General features: G+C 35.3%; 1 protein-coding gene across 3 annotated transcripts in view; it reads left to right on the forward strand.

Annotated features, from left to right (window-relative positions):
* The window catches only part of BTBD16 (BTB domain containing 16), a 95,819-nt gene that overhangs the window by 66,669 nt on the left and 15,218 nt on the right, over window positions 1–13,932 (forward strand). For all 3 annotated transcript variants that reach the window (XM_031955987.1, XM_012540751.2, XM_003755300.3), the window contains exon 11: window positions 12,880–12,971. In XM_031955987.1, the coding sequence (XP_031811847.1) occupies window positions 12,880–12,971 (92 nt within the window). The remainder of the gene's footprint in view (window positions 1–12,879; window positions 12,972–13,932) is intronic.

A 13,932-nucleotide genomic window follows, 5' to 3' on the forward strand; every position in this document is an offset into this window, starting at 1 on the left:
TCATTTTCTGGTAGTGTTTTACAGCAAAAGTTGAAAAGGGGGTGGGAGTAATTCTCAGTCATCTGTATCCTCATATCATTCCAGTTACACACAAAGATCACATCTTGATTACATCATCATCCACCAGTTTTCTACTTTCATCATCTGTAATTCTGATATTCCTCTTTGAACAAAATCCTTTATCCTTTTGTCTTCTCCCAAACTTATATTCCTTACTCTGTTCTTACTTTCTTCCCTTTAAAATCTTGATCCTTAATTACAGATGGCATTGCTGCTCATCCCTTCTAAAGTACTTGGATTATTCCCATCATCCCCCTTCTCCAGTTCTGCAGATGTGGAGGAAGTTTCATGACTACAGTGAACTTGTGAACTAAAAATGTATCATATCCATTCTTAACGGAGCCCTCAGTGCTTCAGACCAAACCTTTCACCCTTCACTAATAAATTCTCTGTTGACTCTTCACAGCAACTGTTCCAGAATCTCTTTTCTTTTAAAAGTCACCTACAACCACCTCCTCCTCCTCCCTCTTAGCAGAGGACTTCATCTCTATTCTAAACTCCTTCATCTCCTCAATTCCATACTTCCAATAAATACAATATTATTCTCCATCATCACATCCTTTGTTCCCATCTTGAAAGATAAGATGGATCTTTTCCTTGCAATACTAACTCCTCTCCCTGGGTCCTTGATTCATTCCTTTATATTTTCTCCAGGAATTTTTCCTTTTTATCCATCATATCCTTTCTTTCCTTAATTTTCAACCTCTTCTCCATTGATATTTTCCCTGATTCCTGCAAAGATGCTCAAGTCTTCCACATTCATTAAAAAAACTCACTTTATTTGACTCTAAGGCTCACCATCCTTTATGTCTTCTGTTCATAGTCAAATTTCTCCAAAAAGAAATCTGTCTATACTCATTGCTTTCACTTTCTCATCTCCTACTCACTTCTTGAACCTTGGCAATCTGGCTTCTATCCATATCACATGACTGAAATCCCTCTTTTCAAGTATCCAGTGATTGATCTTCTCAATTCTAAATTACTGAAGGCTACACTGAAGTATTGATGTTGTGAAACATCCCCTCCTTCTGAATATTTTCTCTTTTCTGAGGTTTTATGGTACTACTCTTTTGAAATTAGCTTTTTATATGACTAACCAATCCTTTTTAATCTTTTTGGATTATCCAATCCCTATCGTCTAAACACAGCTATACTTTGAGATTCTATCCTAAGCCTTCTACTATTTTTTTCTATAGTAGATAAAGCTTATTAATTGATTGACTAATTGATTATTGCTACATGACTGACCCTTCTAACTCCCTTTTTCATTATATATATCTTTCAGATATTTATTTAGTACTTAAGCTTTTCAATATTATATGTGGGTATGCACATAGATATACAGTTTCACTTGAGATGATACTTAACATTTGTTATTTATATATTTTATCTAATAAAACATTATTTTATTCTGCATATGTGCTATACACAGAATATTAAATGAATGCTTAGTTTATGAATGACTAAAATCAACTTAGGAAAGTCAACAGTCTCAATTCCTCCTCTTGTTATTTGGTTTATGAGTTAATGTGTTTCTCTTGGAACCTTTCCTTGAAGATTTGGTTCTGGGTCTTGGTCTTATTTGTACATTCTTAGAAGAACAGGGTCCCTGGGAAAAAATCTTTGTCTTTCTATGTATAACAACAAAAAACAAGGCAGTTAATCAGGTTAGTGGGGGTAGTTGCTACTAATGAGAACAGGCTACAAGTCAGGTTAAGTAGAGTCTTGTCTGAAAGAGTTCTGTTTTCTTTCTCCACGTACTAAGTTGTAACTGAGAAAGATAATCAATTTTTCACAGGAGAATTCTATATTCTAGTGTTCATTGTTCTGGGATATGGTTAATCTGATGTGTGCTAGTTATGATGTTAGATGCTCCAAAATTGAACTATTGAACGTAATACTTAAAAATATTGAGACCATGGCTTTCACATGGCCTATGCCCCTCTTGTACATGACCTCCTCCCTTGCTTCTACTTTACATATTAGAATATTATACTATATTCTCAAGGGTACACTGAAAAGGGTCTTGTTGCTCTTTTGATTGATGGTAATTGCCAACATGGGTCCAAAGTCATACATAACTGTGGTAACTTTAATGATCTTCTTACCAGAAATAATGATGAATCATAAACATTGGGCCATTAAGTCATCTCATTCAAAGTTGTTCCGTGTCCTACGTGTGAATGGTTGGTACATTTTTGGATTAGAAGTTCTCTTTTTATCTTTTTTTCTTTTCCCTTTTTGCTTTCTTTCTTTTTTCTTCTGTTGTATCATTCTTCACATCTACCCCACCTAAGATTCCCCCCCCCTTTCTGTTCTATACCTTTTCTGTTCTACCTAACTCCCTTACTACTTCATTTTCAAATTTCCTGAATAATTTAATGCTTCCCAACATTTTTCAGTTGCTTTCTTTCTTGTCTCTTCCTTTGATTTATCAGAGCAAAAGATGCCAGATATCTTGATTAAAGCAATCAATCAAAAGTTAAATATAAGACAGACCTTAATCAGTTTCAAAAGATCATAGGGACTTTGGGTAATTGAATAAGGACATATGGCTTCATGTAGGAAGAATCTTTTCTTTGACTGGAGAAAACTAAGTCAGTCCTCTTGGGCTTCATATTAAAATGGAACTTATTTCAATTGAGTAGGAAAAAACTTTAAAATTTATATTCAAGGATCCCAGGCCAATAAGGGAGAATTGAACTTGGGGAAAGAGAAGACAATGTTTCCCTTTCTTTGCTTTTCCCCTCCTCATTGGCATATAGTGACCATGTTATTTTTTTAAATGGACTAGTAGAAATCAATGCAATTATCTGGGGATAGAGAGAGCAAGGAAAGAGAGAGAGAGAGAGAGAGAGAGAGAATGACAAATAGAAGTTCTCCTGAGATAATATTACTGTTCTGTAAGAAATGACCAACAGGATAATTTCAGAAAGGCCTGGAGAGACTTACATGAACTGATGCTGAGTGAAATGAGCAGGACCAGGAGATCATTATACTTCAACAACAATACTATATGATGACCAGTTCTGATGGACCAGGCCATCCTCAGCAACGAGATCAACCAAATCATTTCTAATGGAGCAGTAATGAACTGAACTAGCTATGCCCAGAAAAAGAACTCTGGGAGATGACTAAAAACCATTACATTGAATTCCCAATCCCTATATTTATGCACACCTGCATTTTTGATTTCCTTCACAAGCTAATTGTACAATATTTCAGAGTCTGATTCTTAACCATTACATTGAATTCCCAATCCCTATATTTATGCACACCTGCATTTTTGATTTCCTTCACAAGCTAATTGTACAATATTTCAGAGTCTGATTCTTTTTCTACAGCAAAATAACGTTTTGGTCATGTATACTTATTGTGTATCTAATTTATATTTTAATATATTTAACATCTACTGGTCATCCTGCCATCTAGGGGAGGGGGTGGGGGGGTAAGAGGTGAAAACTTGGAACAAGAGGTTTGGCAATTGTTAATGCTGTAAAGTTACCCATGTATATATCCTGTAAATAAAAGGCTATTAAATAAAAAAAAGAGATAGGGATATTGAGAAAGTAAAAAAAAAAAAAAAAATTTCTCCTGAGAAAAGATAATTAAGTTTCCAGAGATAGACTGAACCAAGTTATGACCCTGTGAATTTCAAAAATCCAGAAGACCTGGAAATACATCAGTATCTACAAGGGTTAGTAGCTACATCTCTAGAGTATCAGTGGTTGATGGCAGTACCTGTGTCAGTACCTAAGACTACCACATACAACAAGGAAATTCAGCTTCAGAATTCTATAAGGACATTGACCCTTAGCATCCAGCAAAGAATATCCTCAGGAGAATTTCACGAAGGCTACAAAAAGGGTGAATAGAATTTCTAGCAATCCAGAAAAATGTTACTCCTTTTCCTTGTGGATTCCTTACACATGTAAGGAATTATTTATTATATTATTATAAATTTGAGCTCTCTCCCCCCAAGGGCCTAATATATACAAAAGAAGAGTGCACTTCCAACTTGAGGAGGTTAATTTCTGTAAGAATTGTTCTTGTTATATCTGCATTAGTAAATATCTTTTTTTCTTTTTTTATAAAACTTTTTATTTTCAAAACACATGCATAGTTTTCAATATTTACCCTTGCAAAACCTTGTATTTCAAAAATTTTTTTCTCTCCCTCTTTCCCCCACCTCCTCTCTTAGGTGATAAATAATCTAATATGTTAAACATGTGCAATTCTTCTATACATATTTTTACAATTATCATGTGGCACAAGAAAAATCTGATCAAAAAGGAAAAAATGAAAAAGAAAACAAAATACAAGCAAACAATAACAAAAAAGTGAAAATACTATATTGTGATCTACACTCAGGTCCCACAGTCCTCTCGCTAGGTACAGATGGCTCTCTCCATCACAAGACCATTGGAACTGACCTGAATCACCTTGCTGTTGAAAAGAGCCACATCCATCAGAATTAATCACCGTTTAAACTTGTTTTTGCTGTGTACAATGTTATCTTGATTCTACTCACTTCATTTAGTATCAGTTCATATAAGTCTCTTCAGGTCTCTCTGATATCCATCCTACTGATTGTTTCTTATAGAACAATAATATTCCATAACATTCATATACTGTAACGTATTCAGCCATTCTCCAATTGATGAACATCCACTCAGTTTCCAGTTACTTGCCATTACAAAAAGGGCTGCCACAAACATTTTGTTCTTTACCCTTTTTCATGATCTCTTTGGGATACAGGCCCAGTAGAGACACTGCTGGATCAAAGGGCATATTCTTTGGATAAAAAATATCTTTTCTAAAAGCTAAGTCTAGTTTGAAAACCAATGAGAAGCAATCACATGAGTGCTAGTGAGCAATAGTATTAAAATTCTAGTTCCCTGAGGGTTATTTCTAGAATCCTAAATAATATCATTCAACATGGTAAAGTTGTCCCAAAGGGATTACTACACTTTTTAAAATACAATCTATCAAAATGAAAAAAAAAATTAAACAATAGGCATCTCTGGACCATTTAAAAAAAAGTGATCTGTACTTTTTTGGAACAGATATGAAATTTCATTAGTGTCAAGAACTCCTAAAGAGGAAACTCCTCCCACTAACACAGAGTAATAATTTCTTCATATGTTTTAGATTGCTTCTTGGAAGACTGAGATATTAAGTCACTTGCTCAGGGTTACCCAGGCACCACGTGTCTGAAGTAAAACTTGAATCCAAGTCTTCCTTGCAGAGGCTGGCCCTCTTCTCTCTATCTCTGTTGACAACTAGATGGACAGTATTTAATATATGTTGGGTGTCTGATACTATAAAAGGAGTACCAGAATAAATATAAAACCCAAGTTTTAGGTCTTTATCACTGTCTTTACCACTTATTAGCCATGTGACTCTGGGCAAGTGACTTTATATTTCTTTGGGGAATTTAGGTAATGAGAATATTAATATTTGCAATTATCTTCCTTACAGGACTGTTATGAAAATCTTTGAAGGGTTGAACTGTCCATTGTAAAAGGAGCAAGTTGCCCTTTTGTGAACTGCTGCCAAAATGCTTCTATTTCCAAAAAAAAAAATTGTTTAGGAGGCACTTAGTAAGAGTGCCACTGAAAAAGTGAAGTTTTGGACCAGGATTTTAACAGTAATTATAAATGGCTCCAAGAGAAGGTGATATGGAGGAAGTGGGGCTAATACTGGGAGCACCTCTAGAGTTACAAAGCAATCTGAATACCTGATAATTGGAAAACACAGACCCTAAATTTGTAGAGGTTGAGGTGAAAGGGAAAATCAATATTCAACAAATGTTTATTAAATGCCAGGTACTGTGCTAGATTCTGAAGATATAGATGTAGCACATCACAGAAAGGAGACCTCAGAAGCTTAACATACAAAATTATTTTGAATAAGAAGGAACTGAGATCTATTTGAAGGTCAGTCGAGAGATTAAAGGAATTCTTAACCATTTTTTTCTGGCTTGAACCTCTTTGTCAGTCTGGTGAATCCTAAGAACTGCAATTAAAGTGTTTGAATTTCTATTATGGAAATCATGAGAACAGGCAATATGGTTACTCCATTGCATTAATTTTATACCCTGAGGTAATGTTAAAATCCTTGAAACTCAATCAGGAGATGTACATTTTCATTTCTACTCTTCTACTACCCAGCTCCTCTTCTTTGGGAAAGTCAGTTCATCTTAAAAGAAAAGGTTAGGCTAAATAACTGTTAGCATGTCTTTCAGTTGTAATATATTCTGTGAATCTTATTTCCAACTGCCTCAATGTAAGAATGCCAGCAGGAAAGAAGAGTCAAATTTGATGGTTGAGATGTCCAAGGCAGCTTTGAGACTCTTTCACCTTTTACTTGGACGTAAGGTCTTTGGTACTGGACAACTGTGATTAAAAGACATTCTAGCATTCAGGTATCCCTTTGTAACTGCTTATATAAACTTTTGAAGTCAATAACACAGCAGATATTTGCCTCATAAATGGAACATGTATATTATAAGATTGGTATAGATAGTAGGAAATCAATACATTTATCCTCTAACCTATAATAAGAGTTATAGTCAAAACATCTCAGATTTATGAGTGTCTGTATAAAGAAGTCCTGGAAAGGAAATACTTTGACACTTTAAATATAATCTCAAAGAAAACAAATTGTTGCTTCTGTGACAAATTTCTTTCTCAGACAGTCCAGTAGCTTTCCCATTGTGACCCACTTCTTCAATCTACTAAAAGAGGGGAACTAGAGGTTCCCTAGTAAAGGCTAGATAATTTACCAATCCAAACAAATTGTCATTCTTCTCACCTTTATCCTTCCCTATGACACATTGTAACTGTGTTTAACTTAATTCATCCTCATTTCTGTACCACTTTTCCAAGAAAATTTCTTATTTAAGTATTGGATTCTTTTTATCCTAAATAGAGGTAACTCTTGGCCTTTTAAGAGATGATCTCAAAGACTGTAAATGATCCATTTCTACCTTCTTCTTTATTTCCTGCAATTGGGTGATTTCACTGATTATCCAGGGAGGGAAAGTGAAGGAGATAAGATTCAAATCAAACATCTTACCTTCTCTTGTCATAATTTTTAGAAGGTCTAACTAGATAAGGTAGAATTTTATATAAAAGAAGACATCTACCTAGTTGACATTTTTACATTTCTCAGTGATTTCAGGTTATCCTTATTAAAGGGTTGAGTATAGTACCAAGTGCTTTTCTCCCCCACAGTACATCACCAAATCTATTTGCTATCTTTTCTCCCTCCTCCTTATAATGTGCTTCAAGCCCTCTTGACCTAGATAAAGAAGTCAACTCCTGATGTCTGGACAAATTAACACATTTCCCTTTGAGTCTCCAGAGATCATGGCAATAAAATCGTTACTAGGGAATTTGATCAGAGTACTAGGCAAGGGTGGGACACAGAACCCCATCATGCCTTTGACTCAGCTGGGACATTTTGTGATTTGGGCACCACTCTTGATTCATGGAAAAACAATCTAAAAGTGTCCTTGGCCCGTCTTGTTTGGGATGTGCCTTCAGAGAGTGACTTTATGTTTCCAACGGGACTTGGAAAATCTGGCACAATTTCCCCCCCATTTTTTTTAGGAGGAGCCATTTTAGAAATAACTTATTCCTGGATATGTGTCTGTATGAATAGCTTTATGATTCAATCAACCCATTTCTGAAAACCATCTATGTGTGGATCAGATGCATTAGTATTTAACAAAATTGGGCTCTCTTAATCAACTTTTTAAGCAAACTCTTTAATACATTAGAAAGTCTATTTCATTCATCCAAAAGGATGACATTGTATTCACAGCATTGCTCTAGATGCCTCATAGAGAGACACAATGTAACATGCAGTTATTCCATCTCTGTTCTCTAAGAACAGACCAGCCTGTTCTGGCAGCCAGATGTGTACAAGATGAAGCAGCTGAGGAACAATTCAAAGCAATTCATGGCTTTCCTAGGTTCCCTTATTGTTAGAACTTCCCGCCCTCCAAGTTACTTTGTATTTCCTTCGTATATCTTGTCTGTGTGCAGGTGAGTTTCCTTCAGAAGAAGATAAGCTCTTTGAGGGTAAGGATTATAATAATTTTCATCTTTATATCCTTAGTTCCTAGCACAGTGCCTAGAACATAATAAGTATTTCAAAAAATGCTTGTTAAAATTGAATTCTTTAATCAAGTATCAGAATAAGCTGTACAGTCCATAAATTATATAAAGTTTAAAGAAGGATAAAATCAGTAAGTGTTGGAGGAGTAACAGAAGACTACAAAGGAAGTGTTGACCTTGACCATGAAACAATGGTAGGATTTTTAAAAATCAAAGGGAATATTATGAACAGAGGCTTATAATAATAATCACTTTTAATTTTAAAAAAGTTTACCTTTGCAATACATTACCTCCATTTTTTTCTGTGAGAACTAAAATTTCAAGTTAAGGGGCTTAACCAAAACCATAGTAAATAAAGGAGCAGGGACTCATAGCCTAATCCTCTGCCTTAAATCCTTCCATGTCTCCATGCTGCCTGGAGTCTTTATGTTTGGAAGGAGCACAAGCTAAGGTTGGAGTGTATTGGAACCAGATTGTTAGAGGTCTCATTTGGGAGGCTAAGTAACTTGAATTTGACCCTAGCAATGGGAAACCACTGTGATTTTCAGTCTCTTACAATGCTGGTCAAGATACTGTGCAAAGAAATTTAGACATTGAAAGATCATGAATCTAAAAGCTGTAAGGGACTTTGGTAACTCTCTACCCTAATCCTTCCATTGCAAAAATGGGGAAAGTGAAATGCAAGATCATCAAAGGTAGGACTTAAATCAGATTTAAGGCCAGTGTTCTTTCCACTGTGATACCCTGTTATAAGTTCATTTTAAATCAAGAGGCAATATAATGTGCACTAAGAGTCATGTAATTTCCTTTTCTATAGTTTTAGGGAGTTAGTCTAATTTTTAATAGTATTTTGTTTCTTCCAATGTAAAAAATTTTAATATTCATTTTTTTTAATTTTGAATAGCAAATTTTCTCTTATCCTCCCTTTCCCTCTCCCTAAGATGGTAAGCAATTTGTTGTTGGGTTTTGTGTTTGTAAGGTAATTAGGGTTAAGTGACTTGCCAAGGGTCACACAGCTATTAAATATTAAATATCTGAGGCCAGATTTGAACTCTGGTCCTCCTCACTCCAAAGCTAGTGCTCAATCCATCATGCCATCTAGCTGCTCTCAAGCAAATCAATGTAGGTTATATATGTGCAATCATGTAAAACATTCCATATGAGTCATATTATAAAAGAAAAAACAGAACAAAAGGAAAAATACATGCAAAAAGTGAAAATATTATGGTTTGATTTTCATTCAGTCTTTAATAGTTCTCTCTCTCTGTCTTTCTCTCTCTTACCTCCCTCACCTCCCTTCCAACTTCCCTTCCTCCTTTTCTCACTCTGTCTCTGTCTGTCTCTCCATATGAATCGCATTTTTCATCTTGTGTCCTTTGGAATTGTCTTTGATCATTGTATTGCTGAGAAGTGCTGTCATTCACAGTTAATCATCGCACAATGTTGCCTTTACTGTGTGAAGAGTTCTTCTGATTCTGCTCACTTCACATCATTATGTGTACATCTTTCCCAGTTTTTCTTAAATCTGGCTGATTGTCATTTCTTATTACACAATAGTATTATTCCATTATATTCATATAGCACAACTTGATCAGGTATTCCTCAATTGATGGACATCTGGAATTTTATTTTAGATAAAAAGTTATGAATTCAATCATAGTTGCTTTAATATCCTGGATAGGAAAATGTAGGCAGAGATTGGATTCTTTGCCTAAATTAACATATATTTCTAGTTAATCCAAGTTCTTTTTTAATGGCTGAGACAAAAAATCAGATTACTGAAAGTGTTTGGGTGAAAAAAAAAAAAGCAGATTATATTACAGTGTCTACAGATAGAACCCAAGTGAGGAATTGGTGAAAGAATATATCTTCTCAGAACTTGCCTCAATCTCTAAATAAGTGGGTTCAGTAATGGAAGCAGTCTGAGTCTTCTGCTTCCCAGTGCTTTTAATGCTAATGACTTTCAATATCTCCCTCATCTGCCAAAGCCCAATCTTACTTTCTCTTTCTCCTTTCACTGGTTACCCCAAGGATGCCATTTCTTGCCTCAGTTCTTTATAAACATTTTTTAAAGAAAACTCCTGCCTCTCTACTTTGAAACCCTTGGTAAATATCAAGAGATCTATATGGTTCTGAGATTTACACTTCCTTAAGATCTCATGAAATCTCTCACTCAATGGCTTTCATTGATTCCAAGAGGCATACAACTCTGTTCCACAAAATTCTGATTGATTTATCCAAGGTATTGTTGCTTACGTGGAGTAGAGCGTAAGAAAGTCATATGCAATCAGTAAATCAAAAACAATTTATTAGGAGTTTATTCTTTTTCAGGCACTGTGCGAAATTCTGAGAAAATAAATTTCCTAGAAACATGTATAAACTTAGTATATGCAAAATATACATATATATATATATAGAATAAATGATAATCTCAGAGGAGAAGGCATTAGCATTAAGGGTATCGGAAAGGGCTTCCTATTAAAGGTGAGATTGGAGCTGAATCTTGATGGAAGCAAGGCTTACCAAGAAGTAAAATGGAAGAGAGAGAGTATTCCATACATGGAATTTAGAAAATATAAATGCATATGCATAGGGGATGGAGTGTTATGTTCAAAGAGTAGCAAGTGCGCTTGAGTAGTTAGAAAGTGGAGTCATGGAAAGAGAAAAAAGTATAAGACCAGAAAATTATAAAGGACTCGAGCTATGAAAAACTTTAAATGCAACAGAGGATTTTATATTTGATCCTGAGGATGATAGGTTATCCCTTGAGAAAGAAATGTTACAAACACTAAAGTTGAAAGGATGACCTATAATGTGAAATGCTATGAGGGGGAAGAGGATTGAGAGTTAGCATATTTAACATTTAAGAGATCATTGGTACACTGTGGTAGGACTATGCTTCAATCACTCTAGAAGACAATTTGGAATTATGACCCTCCCCCAAAACACTGAGTAAATTGTCTCTACTTTTTTATTTAGAAATTCTGCTGCCATGCAGATCAAAAATGAAAACACAGCTCTGAAATGTATCTAAATATTCATAACAGCATTTTTGCAGTAACAGAGAACTGGAAATAAAATATATATCTACTTAATGAGGAATAACTATATCCGTTGTAACACTTAAATGTAATATAATATGCAGTGTAAGAAATGATGAACATGGAGAATTCAGAAAAATATGGAAAGTCTTATAGTAGATTCAGAAAAACAATATATGCAATGACTACAAAAATGTACATGGAAACAACAAAATGAAATCACACACTAAACAATGATCAAGAAACTTGACCCTGAATTAGTCGAGAGTTGAGAAAACTTACTTTCTTCATGGGTGTAGACTAAGGTATGGTATATTCCATACATTCTCTTGGTTAATGTCTTGGTTAGTTTTGTTGAACTAATATTGTTTTTTTTTCTTTTTTTATTTTTTGCTATAGAGGTAGGAAAAAAGGAGTAGGAAATATTCAGAAGTGAAATTAACAAAAACAAAATACATCCATAAAACTTAAATAAAAGATATATTCAGTTACCTTTGAAAGAATGGTGTCAAAAGAGGAGGGATGTCTGATTGCAAGGAACTTGTTCAGGAACAAGTGATTGGGAAGAAAATGGAGAGAGTAAATTTAGATTGAAGCAAAGGAAGAGAGCTGACAGGGGGTGGGGAAAGAGTTGATATGTAGAGTGACAGTAAAGTAAGCTACTAAAAAAGAAGTTGAGGGTCTTAAGGGCATGAATATACACACTATACTTAGAAAAGAGAAGGGTTATGTCATCCACTGACATTGAAAAGTAAAATAGGAGGAAAACTAGGTGATGCAGTGAATAAATAACCTGCTCTGGAATAAGGAAGGCCTGAGTTCAAATCCAACCTTAGATACTCACTAGCTATGTGTCCCTCAGCAAGTTAATCGACAATTTCCAAAATGAAGGAAGGAAAGGAAGAATAGAAGAAGGAAAGAGGGAAGGAGAAAGGGAGGGAGAGAAGGTAAGGAGTGAAGAAGGAAGAAAGAAAGGAAAAGAAGAGGAAAAAAGAAGAAACAACATAGAAAAGGCTCAGGAAAGAGGACAAGGTAATAGGGGACTCGAGTAGACAATTGTACTTTGTGAAACTTTAACACTGGAGTCAAGATGCTACAATAAGAGAAAAATGAAAGTAGGTTAAGGTAATGGAGAAAAAAAGGAGGGATTAAAACATTTCTTAAGTTGTTAAAAGATTGCAAGGAGAGCGAAGAACAAGTTTGGAAGGAGTGAAGCAATAGGGAGGGTGCAAGGACAGGAGATTGTGATCAGAGAGGGCAATTGCAGAGTTCAAAGTCTTCCCTCAATGAATTCTAGTTTTAGGAAATAGTGGTATTAAGGATAATCATTACTTGTCGAGGGCTGGGGTCAAATGTAGACAAAAGTCAGACAAGAACTGAGGTGGTCAAAGGATCATTCTTGTGAATATGAAAGTCAATAAGGTTGGGAGGGCAAGAGGTTGACTTAGAGATAAGGCTATGAGTCAGCTACTGAATCCACTGAGTAAAGGAGAATAATGGCTTACAACTGTAGATAAAGAGATGACAAGAAGAATCTGGACCAAAGAAAAGCCTTGCTATTTCATTTGTATCAACAACTAATCCTAAACCTGTCTAGTTCTGAAAAGTAAATTTCTGAAGGCTTTTTATTCTTTATTTGTGTTTCTTCCAAGCTTCCCCAAGAAATGTTCATTTTTGGAACGGGAACTGGGACAGAAATTCCTGCCTGTATTTCAGTGCTTGCGTTTACATGGCATCACTAACAGTAAGTTACTTTGTGTGTGTATGTGTATACTTTATAGAATGATTCCATTATGAGGGGTCCTACATCCCTTTATTCCTTTGACTATTCACAAAGTGTGGTAAAAACCTGAGTTCAAATCCAGCCTTAGTTACTCTCTAGCTATGTGTCCCTCAGTAAGTTAATTGACAATTTCCAAAAGGAAGGAAGGAAAGGAGGAGAGAGCAAGGAAGGAGGAAAGGAAAGAGAGAAGGTATACTTTAGGCTACTATAGCCTAAAACTCCAAGCAAGTATATGTCTGCAGTCTCTGGGCCTGAATAAAATCAGCTTGTAACCAAAGGAAATAAGCCAAAAAACCAAAACCTTGAAGTGAAGAATGTGTTCTCTCTGCTTATACAGTATTCCTAGAATCCTAGAATACTGTGACTAGAAAGACTCAAAAGCACATTAGGATTTCAAACTGAAAAGGACTTTAGAAAGAATTTAATTCAGCTCAACTAAGTAGCACAGAGTGCAGAGCTTGGAGTTAGGAAGACTCATCTTCCCAAATTTAAATCTGGTTTCAGACACATACTAGTTGTGTGAGACCATAGGCAAGTCACTTATGTCTGTTTACATCAGTTTCCTCATCTATAAAATGAGCTGAAGAAGGAAATGGCAAAACACTCCAATACTTCTGCTAAGAAAACTCCAAATGGGGTCATGAAGAATTAGAACTGAAAAATGACTGATTTCACAACCAGCCAGAGAAGTGTGACCAAGGTCACATGTTCAGTTATTAATAAAATTGAGATTGCTTAATTCTGGCCTCTTAATTCTCAGTCCAATGTCCTATGCTTCACAACACAAAATAATGTGACAGGTACTTTTGAGGGGAATACTGGGTCTATTAACTTAAGCCAAATACTTGGCCTAGTGACATAGGGTGTAGTAGGAGAAGGAAAAAGGAGAAGGAGGAGAAAGAGAAAGAGGAGGAGAAGGCGC

Source organism: Sarcophilus harrisii, chromosome 2 (genome assembly GCF_902635505.1).
Source record: "Sarcophilus harrisii chromosome 2, mSarHar1.11, whole genome shotgun sequence".
Taxonomy (NCBI): domain Eukaryota; kingdom Metazoa; phylum Chordata; class Mammalia; order Dasyuromorphia; family Dasyuridae; genus Sarcophilus; species Sarcophilus harrisii.